At 37.0% G+C, this 19,042-nt stretch overlaps 1 protein-coding gene across 1 annotated transcript in view; it reads left to right on the top strand.

Moving 5' to 3' along the window:
• Positions 1 to 19,042, top strand: part of DCDC1 (doublecortin domain containing 1) — a 77,207-nt gene that overhangs the window by 21,166 nt on the left and 36,999 nt on the right. Inside the window, exons 10-14 of the mRNA XM_044681303.1 lie at positions 3,688 to 3,886; positions 7,137 to 7,286; positions 8,008 to 8,109; positions 15,900 to 16,033; positions 18,504 to 18,668. Of these exons, the coding sequence (XP_044537238.1) occupies positions 3,688 to 3,886; positions 7,137 to 7,286; positions 8,008 to 8,109; positions 15,900 to 16,033; positions 18,504 to 18,668 (750 nt within the window). The remainder of the gene's footprint in view (positions 1 to 3,687; positions 3,887 to 7,136; positions 7,287 to 8,007; positions 8,110 to 15,899; positions 16,034 to 18,503; positions 18,669 to 19,042) is intronic.

Below are 19,042 nucleotides of genomic sequence, written 5' to 3'. Positions count from 1 at the left end.
TTGGGATTTACTTGGCAAAGATACTTGAGTGGTTCACCATTTTATTCTCCAGCTCATTTTATAGATATGGAAACTGAGGCAAACAGAGTGAAGTGACCTGCCTAGGGTCACACATCTAGCAAGTATCTGAGTCTGAACCCCAGAAGGAGTCCTTTTGACTCTAGGTCAGTACTCTGTACCACATTGCTATATCTAGAGAAAGAGACAAAGATGGATTTTTATCTATTTATTCTTTTAAATATATAATAAAATATATTTTTAAAATATTTAATTTAATTTACTTTAATGATTTATTAATTTTTATTAATTTGATTTTGATTTTTTAATTTGATTATTTGATNACATTGCTATATCTAGAGAAAGAGACAAAGATGGATTTTTATCTATTTATTCTTTTAAATATATAATAAAATATATTTTAAAAATATTTAATTTAATTTAATTTAATTTAATGATTTATTAATTTTTATTAATTTGATTTTGATTTTTTGATTAATTTAAATATATAATAAAATATATTGAAGAGAATAAATAAAAAATGACAGCATAGGTAGCTTCGTATATTGGAAAGTATGCAGGATTTGTAGGTAAGAGAATGTGGGTTCAAATCTCAGGTGTGTAACTGACTACCTTTATGTTCTGGGTCAATCTCTTATTTCATTTCCACAAATGCAGAACTTAGAGTCGGACTAGATGATCTCAGTGGTTTCTTCAGATATTAAACCTATCATCCTATGATCCCATTTACTTCCATATTCAATTTACTTTAAAAATACATCATATCAATATATCAATTATATTATATCAATACATAGGACATATATTGATATAATATAAATGCTAGACCTAATATAATGGCTGTGAACATTTAATAAATTAATTCAGTATTTTTATGTGCCTACTGTTTTTATTCTTGGCACTAAGAAAACATGAAATTTAGATAATTCATGGCCCCTGGTCTTCAAAGAGCTTGTAGTCTGAGCCCAAGGTATAATTACAGATCTCTACAATATAGAATAATACATTATTTGGAGAGATTTTTTTAAAAAGTTCCTGTTAAGGTTTTGGGGGGAATTTGTTCCTGAGATGGGGATGTCAAGGACTTTTCATAGAGGAAATGATATCTGAATTAGCCTATAAAGAATAGACAGAGATTCAATCCATAAGAACTATTAGATTGGACATTGTAGGCATCCTTTGTAGAAAAACCTGATCCTCTTGTTTTCTAATTGGCATGGCGCACTTAAAGGAACTTTTAGTTCATTTCCATCCCTAAGGAGCAGAAACTATGTTAAGATACTTGGATCAATCTCCAATCTCACTGATGTAGTTTCTTCCTCTATTGATGCCAATCACAACCTGTCTACGTTGACTCAGTATCCTGTGACTCTTGTCCATGTCTCCCTGAATATTCAATACAAGGGAACTATCCAATGTTCTTGGGGAAGGGAACTATCTCTGTCTCTTTTGGCATTATGTAGGTGCCAATGGGCACCTACTACTTAGATATAAATAAATAAAATTTGTTGTCCCTCATTCTCACCACATGACTCACCCATTCCTTTTCCTGTTATATATCTCTGGTAATATTTATAGCTCATTTTATGTATTTTCCACATGGAAATGCTTCAAATAAAAATAGAGCAACAGACCAATAATCATGGTACTTTCCCAGTAAAAATTCTTCCATATGAAAGCACTATGTAAATTATAAAGCCCAGTGCTCAGTCAAGGTTTTAGCATTCATTTCTCTCTGGCACTTCACCTTAGTACAAGGGCACATCTATCCCTCCGCAACCATCAGGAGGTTCTTTGGGCAGGGAGAAGTGACTCTTCTGAGGTGACCAATACAATTAAATATTGGTTCCCAATTTTTTTATTAAATATTGAACCCAGTATTTAAATGTCCACCCATGAATCTGTGAAGATATGTTAGTAAAACTGGAACCTAGGTTTTCAATAACATTAGTAGTGAAAAAAAATCAGAGTTAACCTGAAATTTGGAATATAATAAGTCTGGTTTTATAGGCAATTTTATTTCTTGGTGGAATGAGGTTGTTGGAAGATAATGGATGATCCCTTGTTTTCTCCCATTGTTCTTAAACTAAGACTTGCCACTTCTGGTCTCAGTAATAATTAATCCTCAGGAGTACTTCACCCTTTTCCAGGTGTGATCTAATTTGGATCCTACCAGAGGCCAGTTAGCTTCCCATAGAGAATGCGTGCTCTCCACATTCGTGGTAGCCGTTTTACTATTCACAAGAATTCAGGGACCAAAAGATAAAAATGAGAGAGTCTAGAAGATGCCCAGAACAATGATGGAGAAGCAGCTCCATGTGTACATGCTGGGCAAGGTGAATCAGGGAGCCAATTTAAGGTTAGGCAGCCCTTTGTTGTGACGACGTATGTCAAATGGATGATCTCACTGGACACTCTCAGTTGAGATATGGGAGACATGATCCACAATCTCATATTATTATTATTATATATTATCTCATGTATTAGAGAGAGAGAGAGAGTATAGTATCTGAGGTAAGCACAAGAGAGCAAGGCAAGAATTGACTTTAGGTTCTTCCTTGCTTAAAAAAAAAATAGAAAGGAGACAGTAAAGAAATTCTCTTTGTAACCGAACATAAATAATGTTTATTGGGAAAACATTGGTGCTCAGTGAACTAACAAAAGCAGGGGAGCCAGAGGCTCTCAGAGCCTCAGCTAGGTTCCATCACTGCCTGGTTTTGTGACCTCAGGCAAACAATTTAACCCTCCTGCCCCTTTCTCCATTGTAAAATGGAGGTAATGACATTTATCATCCATTTTCCCAACAGCTTGGTCATGAAGGTTAACTAATCATTCATTTCCAGGCAGTTGGTACATAGGAAGTACTATAGAAATGCTAAGCCACATTAGGAAAACAGCAATGCTTCCACGACTCCCCTCAAGAAAATCCCTTGATTATAAAATATGCTCCGATATCCTCGGTGGATTTATAACTGAAATGGATGGAGGAATTGTCATAGAAGGCTTAGGCCCTATGGACCACATATATGAATAGATAACATTGCATATGTGAATATATAGACTATAAAACATTTATGTATATACACGTGTATACATATAGTCTACATGTGTGTATTATATTTATTGTCATTCAGTAATTTCAGTCTTGTCTGACTCTTCATGACCCCCATTTGAGGTTTTCTTGGCAAAGGTACTAGGATGGTTTGCTATTTCCTTCTCCAGCTCATCTTACAGATGAGGAAACTGAGGCAAACAGGATTCAGTAACTTGTCTAGGGTCACACAAGTGTCCGAGGCCAGATTTGAACTCAGATCTTCCTAACTCCCGACCCAGAGCTCTATCTGGAAGACCTAAGTTGAGCTATTGACTCTTTTACTTACTACTTTCATGGGCTCAGGGAAATAAATTAATATCTTTGGGTCTCAGTTTATTTATCTGTAAAATGAGGGAATTATGATTAAACTGTCCCATTACATGTGTTATATATGTAATCTATACATTGATATATACAGACATACCTATATATGTTACTAGGTTACAGTTCGGAGTAGGGTTCCTGGGAATTCACTGGGTTTCTGTATCAAACTGGAGAATGACCTTCTTCAGAGTTTGGCCCCATCCCCAAATCCCTACCCTCGGGCCTCAGTTCTTACAGCATGTATTTTCCAGCTTCTTTCAGGATGCACAGTACAGCTTGGTCTGACCAGAGCAGCTTCTAGACTCTATACATATGATGGCACCACCATTCTCAACCTAAATGATTTAATTCTTTGGGCTGTGAGTGAAACCTTGAAACACAAAAGCTTAGAAGTGAAGAAATATGCACTTCCAGAGGAGAACAAAGAAATAGCCATTCTGAGTAAAGAAGGTAAGTCCAATGGCAGAGTTGAATTATCCGTTGAATCTGAGTCAGAAGACCTTCATTCTAGCTCTGAGATCTACCCATTGCCTTCGTTGGCTTCTCTGAGACTCAGAATTCCTCAACTCAATGATGATGGGGTTGGACTTGATGCCCCAGAAGGTGCTTTCCTCTTTAATATCCTTTAATTCCAGATTTCATAGCAATTGTCTTGGGATTTAAGATTTGGAAGGGACATTACGAGTTATCTAGTCCCACCCTCTAGTTATATATAAAGGAAGATGTGACCTCTAGACGGGAAGTGACTTGCTGCAAAGTCAGGAAGTTCGTTTCAATAGCATTTTTCTAGTGATGCTCATGCCTTCCCTCTTGATTACCTTCAATTTATTCTGTATAGTCTTCTTCGTACATAGTTTGCCTGTTGTCTCTGCTGTTAGACTGAACTCCTTAAGAGCAAGGGACTCTTTTGTCTTTCCTTGTATCCTCTGAGCTTAACACAATGCCTGGAATTTAGTGTTGTCAGGTTGTTCATTTGTGTCTGACTCTTCATAACCAAATCCAAGGACCATCCACTATATCCCAATATCTATTCAAGCTGCCTGGCATAGAGTAGATACTTAATAATAAATTCTTGGCCACTGGCTTACATGATCCATTCACTGTCAATCACACACAAAGCAAATGGATTATATCATTTATTTACTGGGAAGCATGTCTCGAATCTCTCTTCCCCTCTCTGTTCTCATTGCCACCACCCTAATATATAATATCTTCACCACTCATTACCATATTAAATTATTATTTTAATAGCCTCTACAAGCTTTGACTCCACCCTCCAACCTTCCTGATTCATCCTTCATATTGCCACCAGGCTGATATTTGTTATGCTTAGCTCGGGTCAAATCATGCCTCCACTCAAAAAATCTTACGTGGCTGCCTACAACATCCTAAATAAGATGACTCATCTGTTTGATCTTCAAGGGCCTCCCCAATTTGAATTCCTCAACTCAAAGATAATGGGGTTGGACTTGATGCCCCAGAAGGTGCTTTCCTCTTTAATATCCTTTGCTCTACCTTTCCAGCCCTACCCGACACTAGTATCTCCAACCTCCATTCTATTTTTAAAATTTATTATTTAAATTTATTTTTTAGAATATTTCCCCATAGTTACATGATTTATGTTATTTCCCTCCCCCCCAAGCCCCCTTCACCCTCCCCATAGCTAACACACAATTCCACTGGGTTTCACATCTGTCATTGATCAAGACCTATTTCCATATTATTGATAGTTGCACTGGGGTGGTCATTTAGACCACCAAATCATATCTCCATCAACCCATGTGATCAAGCAGTTGTTTTTCTTCTGTGTTTCTACACTCACAGTTCTTTCTCTGGATGTGTATAGTTTTCTTTCTCATAAGTCCCTCAGAATTGTCCTGGATTATTGCATTGCTGCTAGTAGAGAAGTCCATTATATTCGATTGTGCCACAGTGTATCAGTCTCTGTATACAGTGTTCTTCTGGCTCTGCTTCTTTCATTCTGCATCAATTCCTGGAAGTCTTTCTAGTTCACATGGAATTCCTCCAGTTCATTATTCCTTTTAGCACAATAGTATTCCATCACCAACAGATACCACAATTTGTTCAGCCATTCCCCAATTGAAGGGCATCCCCTCATTTTCCAATTTTTGCCATCACAAATAGCATGGCTATAAATATTTTTGTACAATTTTTTTCCTTATGATCTCTTTGGGGTATAAAACCAGCACTGGTATGGCCGGATGAAAGGGTAGGCAGTTTTTTAAAGCCCTTTGGACATAGTTCCAAATTGCCATCCAGAATGTCCAACCTCCATTCTACTCAAACAAACCTTACACTTTTCCCAGTGTGATAGCTGTGTTGAAGTTGTTCCCTAGGCATAGAATGTCCCCAACTTGCCATTTTGCCTATTATATTCTTACTCATCCTTTAAACTCCTATTCAACTGTTCTCTCTTCCATAAAGCTTTTCCTGATGCTCTCTGCTTCTGATGACCTGTGTGACATTGGATCAGTCACTTACCCTCTTTGACTTCAATTTCTTCATCTGTAAAATGAGAGACTTTGAACAGATAACCTCTGAGAGCTCTCCCAGCTAGCTTCTAGATCTATGATCCTATGATTTTCCATTCCCCCCTCTTATTTGTATTTCTTTAATGTTCTTATCTTGTGCTATTTTGTATTATTTGTATGCATGACATACTTTTCTACCATAAGTTACATAAAGGTAAAGGAGTGCCTTATATTCTATTTAATCCCAGGTCCTAAATATTATTCCACACAGTTTTAACATAAAAATTGTCTGTTAGCTTTAATTGACTTCTAACTGGGAAACAGTTGTGCAACATCAGAAAATCTAGTCAACAAACAAGTATTATACACCTACTATGTCCTAAGCACTGGAGATAAAAAAAGGCCAAATGGTACTCTTCTCTCAAGGAGCTCACAGTCTAATGGAGGAGACAACATCAAACAACTATGCACAAATAAAATATCTATAAGATAAGCTGGAGAGAATGAGAGAATTTTACCTTTACAGAAGGTAAAATTACTCCAGTAGGTAGTCACAAAACTATTCATGAAATTCCAGGATGGTTTTTTTCTTTTATGGAATATAATAGGAACTGTAGAGAAAAAAATTACTGGAGTATACAAAGATGAGGAAAATTCACAGAAATTTTGTCAAGTTCTGGATAAAAGTTGGCACTCAGTGGGCCTCTTCAATTTTGATTAATCTATTGGATCAAAATATAAATGTCCTAGAAAGTAGACATTATTGACGGAAATGGATCATGAATGAAGCAATAAATTTAGGCTTTTCTGTTCAGTCAATGAATAAAACCAATTATATCTGAAATGGTATTGGCCACCAAATTTATGGATGGGGTCATTGCAAATGAATACCTATCCAGAGAAAGCCACATCAAAGATTTTTGCCCTGTTGGCATATGATCTCTGAACAAGAACACCATGTTCTTGCTGGAGGCAAGGTGCCATTTGCTTGCTTACTGGCAAGTTTTCAGAGTATTTATACAGGTATTTACAATTGGACACTTTTACCTACCATGTTGTGAAATGTAAAATTTCTGATGTCTTTTGTTGATACTTCCTACAAAGAAACTGAAGTCAAATCATGATCCCTTAATTTTTAAACAAAAGATAAAAGTAAGAAACATTTCTCAAATTTCTAATTGAAATAAACTTACTGTTATCTTTCTCAGATAAAAAAACAAACCAAGGGGAAATCAAGACACGTTCACACTCGTCGTCAGCCCGTCGGAATTCTATCAACAGTGGTTTGCTGACCTTTATTCTCAAAACACCTATAGAAGTTTGGGTTTCATGTGGGGAACCATTTATACCTCTGGATGGTAACTTTAAAAAAAATCTTCTAAGTAAATTTTCAATAGAGAGGAAAAAACAGGGAATCATTTCCCAGTTTATTTTATGGAAAATGAATTAAATGAATATCCATGTCAGCCTAGTGCCACATTTATGCAAAGGATGAATGGTTGGGTCTATCAATTCATATGTGCAAGAGGATAGATGGCTTCATATCCCAGATGTGCCTTCTTTTCTTACGGGGATAAAATGTTTTGTCTGGGAAAATGTCTAATTTAGGTGATAAAGAGATTCTTGATCTACAAGGCTGCGAATAATGGTATACATTACAAAATAACAAATGAGTTTAATTCACCACGAGGAAGACCTGTCTGCACATCTTCATTTTTAAGAATTGCCCCCTTTAGGCAGTAGGTGGGTGTTTAAAAAAGCAAATAATTCCAAGCCACGCTTCCTTTGCCACTGAACAGATTTGGGGAATAGGAGATGAAAGATGGCCCTTGCATATGCTAAATCCTTATAATAAAGCACTGGCTCTATTTTTCCCCTTCTTCGATTCCACATGGACATGCCTTAAGCACTTTCATCTTTCAAAAGGGTTTCTTTTGATGACCCTCACCTTTTAATTACTTGTCTCTAATTGGATCTATCTCATGGACTTCCAGGGGCATTACAAATTATCGGCTTGTGTGATAAATTGCTGTTGATAAGAGAATTCAAGATAAAGACCCTGGCTTTCTATGATTACAGCTTTGCAAAGATCAGAAAAACTTGAGAGAGCGAACTGGCTGAAGAAGGACAAAATTCTGGCTGATTTGGATGTCATGAAACACAAAATGAGACAGTTAAAAGGTTGGTAGAAAGAACTCATGAGTGGGTTCTGTTGAATTCAGAATATGACCTCAATTTACTGATTGATGTTTACTCAAGATAGGTATTTGTCTAATGAATTGTAGACAAACATGGCTATGAAAGGCACTGCAAAGATCAGAGCTAATGCCATATTTCTTGAATATTGATTTTAATAGTTAATCAAATATCAGACATCCTGCCCAAATTACAAAGTCAATCCATCCCAAACTAAATTTACTATCTTCCTTTTTCCCTCCCTCCCTCCCTCTTTTTTCCCTCTCCTTCCTGAAATCTTCCCCTCTTCCTAACCCTATAGATCTGTCAGTGGCTACACCAAAGAGATAACAAGTTACAGTAAAGAGTACCTTGGTTCTAGTCAAAGAACCTTGGTTCCAATACTACCTCCAATGCCGCTACCTATAAGACTTTGAGCAGATCTCTTAAACTCCCTGAACCTGTTTCCTAATCTGTAAAAGGAGGTAGATGAATTAAATGTGAGCCTGGGAAAGCCACAATTTCTCATTATTTCTGGGCATCTCCCTATAAATTACAAAGGTGGTGACCGACATTTCCTCATCTGGAAGTTCGTTATACTGGGGAAATCAGAGATCCAGGACTTTATTATTTACTTTGAGTGGGGGAGAATGGTATTCCAACTCCCACCTTAATAGTGATGATTATTAATACTAATATTATATTTGATGCTGATTATATTAATCAAAGTGGTACTATGGAATCTCTCTCTTATATTTTATATATCATTTGGGGCAGGGAACACAGTTAAAGACACAAAGCCTTCCCAAGATTAATCCCCAAATTTAAATTTCATTGCTTTAGAGATTGGTGCTGTAGTTGGTGGTTATACTTAGATGTCCCTAGAGAAACTTCCTGAAAGTGAAGAAAGCACTGTCTCTCTAAATAATATTGCCAAAACCAGAAGGAACCACAGCAAGATCTTTATTGTTGCCATAATTTGGTCCAAACATGTTAAATGATTTGCCCAAAATTGCAGAGATTATAGGTAACAGATCTCTGATTTGAAACGAGATTTTCTGTTTATAATCCTCCTGATTATGAGACTGATGAATTTTCTACAACTACCCCCTAAATTTTAAAAGTCCTCCAAATTCCACCCCAGTATACTCTGAATTATTATAATATTGCATGTTATAACATTGTGTTTATAACATTGAACTATTGTAACATTGATATGTTTTGATGAATCTATAAATGACTTTACTGAAAAAAATATAAACCATGTTCACATTTCATACCTTACCATATCTCAATAAAACCCATCACACTCAGTTCTCTGATATACTCATATTCTAGAATATATGCATATTCCTTAAATGTTCTTGTCCCTTCTTATTCACCATTTATTTATATTACTATTATAATACTCTCATTTGTCCTAATTGTCCTAATAATACTAATTGTTATTAATATACTACATTATTATTAATATACTATCATTTATCCTAATAACTAACATTTTGTACATAAATACAAACTTTGGCATATAAATATATTCATATGTAATATTAAAATACATAAATGTTCACATTTATGTCTAGAAAAGGGTAACTACCATCATTAGAATTCATAAGCCCATGCAAACACACATCTATACATTCCCAAAGAGTTGGTTGCCATCTGATGGATAAGAGTTTGGACCAAAGATTCACATTTCCTGAGTCCCAGTTCAATGTGCTATAAAATGAGAAATGGATATAAGATACGGTATTGGTAGTTGGGTAAATGAAATGGAATGAGTGAAGTATCGCCAGAGAGCTGGTATTTACCATTTTATCTGCTGACTGTGTAATTAGAAAATATGGAACCCCTGAACTATATTACCCAGAATCCTTTTCCTTTTCATCAACGTTGCATCTTCACGTGTTGTTTATAAGTTTGCTGTAATCCCACCCTTTCATTCTCTTTTTCCGTGACCGTGGCTGGGTTATCACCCTTTTTAACTCTAGCTTTTTATTTTAGTAATTATTAATAAACCTTATTAAATGTAATATTTGGACTTACTGTATATTAATTTTTGATCTTACATGATGTTGTAGTTGGGGTAGGGAGTACTTACCAGCACTTAAAAATCAGACATACTGCTATTAGTTATCTACGTAGTTATTAAGGTCAAAATGACCTTTTTACTATTCCAGAAGTGATGATTCCATTTTCCCTCCTCCATGCATTTGCACATGTTATCTTGCCTCTTTTCTCACCATTGTTTCTTCGAAGCCCGAGTTTTCTCCAAGGTTGAATATCTCATACCAGGGTTGGACTATACAGAATGTGAGAACCAAACTAATTAAGTTCAGAGAGGCTCCCACCTCACCTAGCTGACCAAGTGTGAGGAATTCTTTTGTCCGCAAACTCCTTTTTTTTTTTTTAAAAAAAAAATATTTATAACAATTTATGGGTGGTCTTCATTGGTTCCCAAGTTATTGGCTCTTTTTCTCTCCCTAAATTATTTCGAATTGACTTATCCATAGACCATTGTCTATGTAAAATATAAGCTCACTGACAGCTTAGTATAGTATCGGTGTAGAGTAGATACTTAATAAATGTTGATTGATTGACTGATTGATGGTTGAGAGCAGCAACCATTTTTCATTTTGTCTATATCCCCAGCACAAAACACAGCACCTTTAACAAACTAGGAACTTAAATTAGATTGACTTCAAACAATAAAATGCATGCAGGTACACGTGAGTCTGAGAAACAGATCCATACGAAAAACAGAATGAAAATATTTCAGAAAAATTTAAGCAATTTTTAGCCTTCCCTTTTGGTAATCTGATGATCATAATTCTAGATCATTGGGAAAACTATTCCCCAAAATGGAGACTCCTTCTACAGTCAATGCAGGTGTGAGCCCCACTTCCATCTTCTACTCGTGGGATTCTGACAGCCTAGAGTGAGTTCTGGTGTAATCATTTCCAAAGGACCAGTTGATAAAAATAGATAATGCTTACAGGTTCCTGAGTGTATGCATTCTGTGTTTGGCCTTCAAACACTTAAATGGCCCACTCTTGCTATTATTAACTATATATATTTAGAGTGATATGCTGTATGAGTGGCCAAGATACACTGAATAAAATGCATTTGTGGAAAAGATGCTAGTAACAATTTGCCTATTCTAAATTAATAACTGCTTATTTATGATTAGACTATAGTTGGATAAAAGAATATGTTTAGCATGATATATATATATATATGATATTTATAATTATAATGTCTTCTTCCCCAAAGATCTTTACCAATAGCGTCTCTTCTATAGTTCATTGGCTGATGGAAAACCACTATATTTTTCTTCCCAGATCCATCAATTCTATATAGATGTTGGAAAGCACTGATATAAGCTATATCAAATTATTTACCACATCTGAGATGAGGGGAGAGAAAGTGAAAGAATCTGAATTGCAAAATGTCAGAAAACAATTGTCAAAAATTATTTCTAAATATAATTGAAAAAATTAAATAAAAAATATACATGCTTGCTATAGTTAAGAAGATCTCATTCTCCTAAAAAAAGTCATCACAGATCATAAGTGTTACGGATGCATGAGCTAAAGGGGATGCCAGAGACCATTCATTGAGTCTAAGTCTTCAGGAGCTGAGCCTTTATACTTCCTAAAACCTGGCATTATTTTCCTTCAATTGGTAATCTGATGGGTTTTAATTACTTGAATTATTCTATAATGAATGATTTTAAATGCTTCATCCAGTATGTGAGGACCTTTTCATAGTGTAGTGGTCAATCCATTAGGAAATCAAGGAAATGATCAAGACTGAAAGTGTGAATGAAGGAGGAAAATAGTATTAAGTACCTACTATATCCAAAAGGCAGGACATTCTTATCTTTGTGTAGATTATATTCTTATAGAGAGAGAGGGCACAAATAGAGGAGGAGGAGTAAAAAAAAAAAGGAATTTTGTGGAGGGGTTATAGGGATGGTGATACTGTGATGTAGGATACAGTGGAGACTTCCTTGTGGGATTTTATATCCTCTGCCGAAGCAGTGATGGTGTTGTTTTTATTACTGTTCCCTGAGAAAGAATTGCTAGTGTGTGAGAGAGAGAGCTGTCCATTCTCTGATGAATGTTAGCATGAATGGATGGATGGATGGATGCTTGCTCTGGGGCCATCTACAGAAAATGGGTTAGGTCAGCTTATACTCCCTCATTCATTCACAAATCAGGGCAGCTCAGACCCAGAGCAGAGTTCTAAAACTTACTAGACTAGCTCCTCTCCAAAACCCATAATTCATGCTTATTTTAAGTCAACAGGCTAATCTCACCCCAGTGGAAACACAGCAGAGCCTTCCTAACCACTCCACTCTCTACTCTGTTCTCCAAAACATTTTCAGCTACATTTTCTCATTCTGAGAGTCATGAAAAAAACAGATTTGGAATCAGAATATAGGTCCACATCTTGCTTCTGAAGCATCCTATATGTGTGACCCTAGGCAAGTCATTTAACCTCTTAGAGCCCTAGACAACTCTGTAAGAATGTATGAAACAAAGGAATTGTAGATATTCCCTGAAAAAGGAAAGTGCTATGCCAGGAATTGTCTACCCTAGAAAAATCACTGAATTGGCCCAAATAAACTAGCACATTGTAGCCGAGTTCAAGGATTTTTAACCTGGGATCTCATGAATAGAATTGAAATTGTGAACTTGGATGGGGAAGGGGGGGAAATTGCACGTTCAGTGTCACTAACCTCTAAATGAAGTTTAACATTTGCTTTAATTATGAATGTTGACCACAAACATTATTCTGAGAAAGATGCCATAGGCTTCAACAGCCTGCCAAAGAGGTTCATGACAAAATAAGGATTACACAAACCCTTGGGGGAGCGGATAAAGGACTGGACTCAAAATCAGGAAGACATAGGGACAAATTGAACGTTGGACATTGGCTTTGTGATCATGAATATATCACTTAAGCTCTTCTAGTCACAGCTTCTTAATATGTAAAAAGATTCTATAACCCCTGTATTACCTACCTCATAGGGTTGTTTTCTGGCTTAATAACAATTATAACTAATCCAGATTCAGTACCTTAAGGTTTGCAGAGTGCCTTAAAATATTGCTTTATTTATCCTTCCAACAACTCCGGAATGTGGTCATAGTTGAGGATGCTATCAACCTCATTTTACAGATCAAGAAACTGAGGCACAGAGGGAGAGGGTGTAAGTGACTTGTCCAGGGTCACACAGTTAGTAAGTATTTGAGACAGGACTTGAACTCAAGCTTTCCTGACTCCAAGTCTAGAGCTCTCTTTGAAATATTATATATATATATATATATATATATATATATTGTTTTGCAAACACTCTATAAATGGCAATTATTATTACTATTGGTTTTGTCCAGCTCTAAGAAACCTTGCACATCAGGTCTGTTTCATTAACAATAATAACTCTAGATCACTGAGAATAAACTTCATCTTAATATTTACGCAAAACTCTGAGAAACCTCATTTCTTTGACCAAATGACTTTTTTTAAACCCATGGATGTTTATAAAATGGAGGAAGAAGACATTTTCATATGCATATGTAATATTTATCTCTTCTTATTGCTCCTTTGCTGTATGTGAACCATTATTTTAAATGCAGAAATTATCATGTCTTCAATCCTGGATAAACTATTTCTCAGCATCCAATATCGCAGGGCTTTGGAGCTTCCCAGCTTCTTTGAGAACAAAGGGCATAACAAAGGTGTCAGGAGCTAATCACGCTCCCAGGGTGTGATTACATAGAAGCAAAAGACTCCTATCTCTTGAGTTAATATTATTTTAGAAATGTTTAATCCCCAGGCCATGAATCTAATTGTGGGAAAGGCTTATTATTATAGAAAAACAAAACATATGTTCCCAGTCTAATGGAGGTGATGGTGACAATATAGGTCATCAGTGAATTCTCTCCAAGTAAATCACAGTGGAACTGGGCAGTAAGTATTAAGTTTGAGAAAGGCACAATATTATTGTTCTGGCTAGTCAGCAGAAGAGGTTTGTTTATGGCTATCCCAAAGGCTTGAGTTGCGACCTGGGTTTCAAGGTCCTCCACAAGCTTTCCAGCCTCATCTCCCCTTTCTGTGATCAATGCACCAGCCAAATTCAGCCAGCTGCCATTACTTGAACAAAGGCTGTCCTGTTTCTGCCTCCACACCTTTGATCTTCTGGAATTCCTTCCACTGTACATTTTGTAATGTTATAACCATTGCCAACTTGCTAATTGGGAAAGAACCAGGCATGCAAGAGATCCAACCTCTTAGTCCAACCTTGTCTGTATCTGAATAAATTGACAAATGGATGGATGAATGATAAAGCACTCACTAAACAAACTATATACAAAGCACCATGTTATGTACTAGAAATACAAATAGAAAAGTAAAATGGTGCTAGCACATAATGAGTATGATAAATGCCTTTTCTTTTTTATTTAATGGATTAATTTAGAATATTTTTCCATGATTACCTGATTCATGTTCTTTCTCTCCCCTTCTCCCACCCCCTCTGGTAGCCAATGAGCAATTCCATTGGGTTTTATATGTGTCATTGATCAAGACTATTTCCATATTATTTATATTTGTGCTAGGGTGATCATTTAGAGTCTACATTCCCAATCATGTCCCCATCAACCCATGTTATTAAGCAGTTGTTTTTTCTTCTGTGATTCTTCTCTGGAAATGGATAGTGTTTTCTTTCTCATAAATCTCTCATAATTGTCCTGGATCATTGCATTGCTGCTAGTACAGAAGTCTATTACTTTCAATTTTACCACAGTGTATCCGTCTCTGTGTACAATGTTCTTCTGGCTCTGCTCCTTTCACTCTGCATCAATTCCTGGAGGTCTTTCCAGTTCACATGGAATTCTTCCAGTTCATTATTCAATTGAGCACAATAATATTCCATCACCAGAAAATACCACAATTTGTTGTCATTCCCCAATCGAAGGGGATTCCTTCATTTTCCAATTTTTTTTGCCACCATGAAGAGCATGGCTTTAAATATTTTTGTACAAATCTTGTTCCTTATATCTCATAAATGCCTTCTCTAACTCTTGAGAAGCTCTCATCCAAATGGCAACAATACCCAATTGGAAAGTGCCTGTCTTCATGGAATATAGAGCCTTCCTTAATTCATCTTTTGTATGCCCATGATGGACAAACCATAGGAGTCAGTGGTCCCTTGCACCATCCCCAAGTGATCCTGCTTCTGCTATTATCTGGAAAAGGTAGAGATAAAATTATTGGGTTTGGATTCCAAAATAAAACCTTACTAGCAGAGTGATTAAAGTCAAATAACTTAACTTATTTGAGCGTTTGGCAATTCTTCAACTACATACACATTGTGGTGGGGGGGAGGAAATCCAGTCTACCTTGAAATTCCCATTCTGACAAAAATTGCAGATCCTTGATGTCTTATCATCCTGATTCTGATCAGGAGCCATAGTGGATAAAGTGCTGGACTTAAGGGTCATAGAGACCTGTGTTTGGCACTTATAATTGGTGTTACCCTGTATCCTTCAGCCTCGGTTACCTCATCCGTAAAATAGGGATAATAATGGCACCTGCCTCCCAGAGGGGTTGTAAGGATGATATAAAACAAAATTTGTCAAGCACATTACAAGCCTTAAAACTCTCTAGAAATTGTTACTTAGGGAGATGGGGATTAGCACAAGAATAGTATAAATAGAATTCAGGTTTGATTCATGTAAAATTTAAAAGCCTGTACTTGAAAACTTAGATATTCCAATTTCTCCTTATAGGACGACGTGTCTTGGCACCTAAAATCTCCAAAATGGTTCCCACCAAAAACCATTCTAGGCATGGGGAAGTCAAAGGCTGGTCGGAACCCTCTCAGGAGGAAAAGAAGTTACTGGAGCACATAGAAAGTGCTGAGGTATGTCAGAAGTCAGCAAAGAAGACCTCTCTACTTCTCTACCAATATCTTAAACAAGGTTAAATTGAGTAAAATGCATCTTTGATCTATTCTCCGTGTCTGGCCAGTTAAGCATGTAGCAAGACAAGTTGGCATTTGAAGGGTTCCTAAATGGACAGTCAACTCCGATTGAGGTGTTTTGTTTGAATGGGGACCACGAATTATGGCCTTAGAAAAGAGGAAAAAAAGGCCCAGTGGATATGTACATAGGCAATTACACTGAGCACTGGAAAGATGAGTCTTATGGCTTCATTGCTCATCACTCCTAAGGGTCTGGCTCAATATGTGAAAAGAGCAAAGAGTGAAAAACTAATTGCAATGGAGACATTCAGAAGTGTGAAATTCAAAAAGTGGTTTCAATCCATATGGTTAATCAGTCAGGATTGCTGTTCATAAAAGAGGAGGGAAGAGAAAGGTCAGCTTGAGTGAGATGTAGACCTGGGAACAAACCACATTTCCCTCCATGTTTTTGGAGAAGTTTCCATCTAAATGGACTGTCCCTGTGTGGAAAGATTTCTCAAAGTTAGAAAAAGGACAGAGAAGTACAAGTCAAAGTTCTTGGGCAAATGTGACATCTCTTAGAAATAGAACTTCTTACAAGACTGAAGAGGTTAAAGCATTGACCAGAAGATGAATGCACATCATTCAATTATTATGAGCTTTAAAACGAGATGAATCTCTGCCCGGAAGCCCTCCAGAGAGGGATGTGGATATGTAGCTGAGTGTCTGGAATTAAACAAGTAAGGACCAAAACCTTGAATTTCAGATAACATAAATAAGTTTGTGATTCCATTTTAAACACTCAAGAGGAATAGCTAGGTAAGCTCAGTGGATGGAGAGCTCAGAAATGGCTTAGCTGTGTGATCCTGGGGAAGTCACTTAACCCCAATTGTCTAGCTTTTATCCCTCTTCTGCTTTGGAACAAATATATATTGATTCTGAGACAGAAATTAAAGGTTTAAAAAATACCCATGAAAACATACACAAATACATACACATGAAACTGCATGGAAACATATTTGGAAACCACATACACATCATCTGTTCAGAAGGTTGCATATACACAGAGGTTAATGATTAGAAAGCCATCCCTTTTCATGTCTTCTCTGATTCCTCTTACTTCAATGAATGGTGAGTTCTTCTGTATGAATTAAGAGTAAGGGATGGTCTAGAACTAGAAGGTACATACAGATTCCTTCTCTCTCTCTCTCTCTCTCTCTCTCTCTCTCTCTCTCTCTCCTTTCTCTTTCTTCTCTCCCCTTTATCTGTCTCTCTGTCTCTCTCTCTCTCCTCTCTCTCTTTTTCTCTCTCTCCTTTATCTGTCTCTGTCTCTCTCTCCCCTTTCTCTCTCCCTCTCTGTCTATCTCTTTGTCTCTCTCTCCCTCTGTTGCTCTCTCTGTCTCTCTTCTTCTTTCTCTTTCCCTCTTTCTCTCTCTTCCTCCCTTCCTCTCTATCTCCCTCAAACAAACACACACACACACACACACACATATACACACGGTTTATTGATTGTTGTCCTTCATAACTGAAGAGGACCAAAATGACATCATTGGTAATATCTTTTGACTCACACATAAATTGGATTTAAGGGAGATAAGTAAGAGCAAAGAGAGAATAAATGAGAGCAAAGTTATCAGCCTCCCTCTCTCTTCCAGAGCCATCAAACTCCAGTGACAGAACAGCAGTCAAGGCATCTAGTCAAGGCTTGTGAGTCAGTGGGTGACCTTGGCTTGATCTATGTCTAACCAAGCTCTAAGCACTCCGCAGCCCACTCCTGCCTCCTTCCTGACCACATACACACATGCATAAATAGGCAGCTAGTGGGGAGACCGAATAATGTGATGAGTCTAGAATTGGGAAGACCTTTATTCAAATCCTGCTTCAGACACTAGCTCTGTCATCCTCACAAGTCACTTAACTTCTATCTGGATCAGTTTCTCATCTCTAAAATGAGAATACTTACCTCCTGCATTTGTTGTGACGATTAAATGAGGTAATATTTATAGAGTATCGAAGACCTTAAGGTGGGCCAGACCTAGAACTGGAAGGACCTCAGTTTAAATCTGACTCCAGATACTTCCTCTCTGTGTGACCCTGGGTAAGTCACTTAATCCTCTTTGTTTAGCCCTTGCCCTTCTGTCTTAGAGTTGTTCCTAGGACAGAAAATAAGAGTTTAGAGGGGAAAAAGACCTTAAGATGCTGTATAAAACCCCTCTCATTATTAGTAAAACAACTACTTGGGATATTTTTTAGCCCAAGTTATTTCATTTGATTAAATTCAGTCTGTCTTTTGTTGATAAAGTAAACATGTCAATGATTTTCTTTGTTTCCTAACATTCCCAATCCTCTGTTTTAATTCTTTACAGAATCCTCAATCTTCTCCAAGCTAAGGTCATTAATATGGTGATCCCTGCTGCTCTTCTCTCACTAGGCACAACTTTCTGAGGTCCAAAGCCTGCAGACCAAACGCAGTCCTGTAGTGTCATTGAAACAAAGCAGCCTATATACTCAGCCCAACACAAAAAGAGTCCTGGCTTACATCGTTGGTAATAAACGTGAAGATGGCATTTATGCCTGGGGCAGATCGATTAATGAGGTAAAGTTCTGGGGGAGATTATCAAGTTAGAACATGGCTGGTATTCAAGGAGAATTCTAGGTCTCAGGGAATACTGCCTTGATTCTTGAGGATTTTTTCTTGATAGCACTCAAATGAGGAATGAGAGTAGATACCAAAAAAGAATGATGGTACCCAGGGCCATCTGTTCCACCAGTTGCCCGGTTTCTCAACTCCTTTATTCTCCATCTTTGAGACATGTGATGAATATAAACCCTTTCCAGAATTTTAGTCTTAAGATAAAGGGAGACAAAAGGCTGGAAGCACCCTTGTTTCATGGCATAGAAGGCACGAGGAGCTGAAACTATGGCCAAAGCCTTTTGAAACAGGCCAATCATGAGTGGGTGAAGTAAGCA

The sequence above is a fragment of the Gracilinanus agilis genome, chromosome 6 (genome assembly GCF_016433145.1).
Source record: "Gracilinanus agilis isolate LMUSP501 chromosome 6, AgileGrace, whole genome shotgun sequence".
In the NCBI taxonomy this organism is placed as follows: Eukaryota; Metazoa; Chordata; class Mammalia; order Didelphimorphia; family Didelphidae; genus Gracilinanus; species Gracilinanus agilis.
This window is presented reverse-complemented; position numbering and strand designations above follow the sequence as displayed.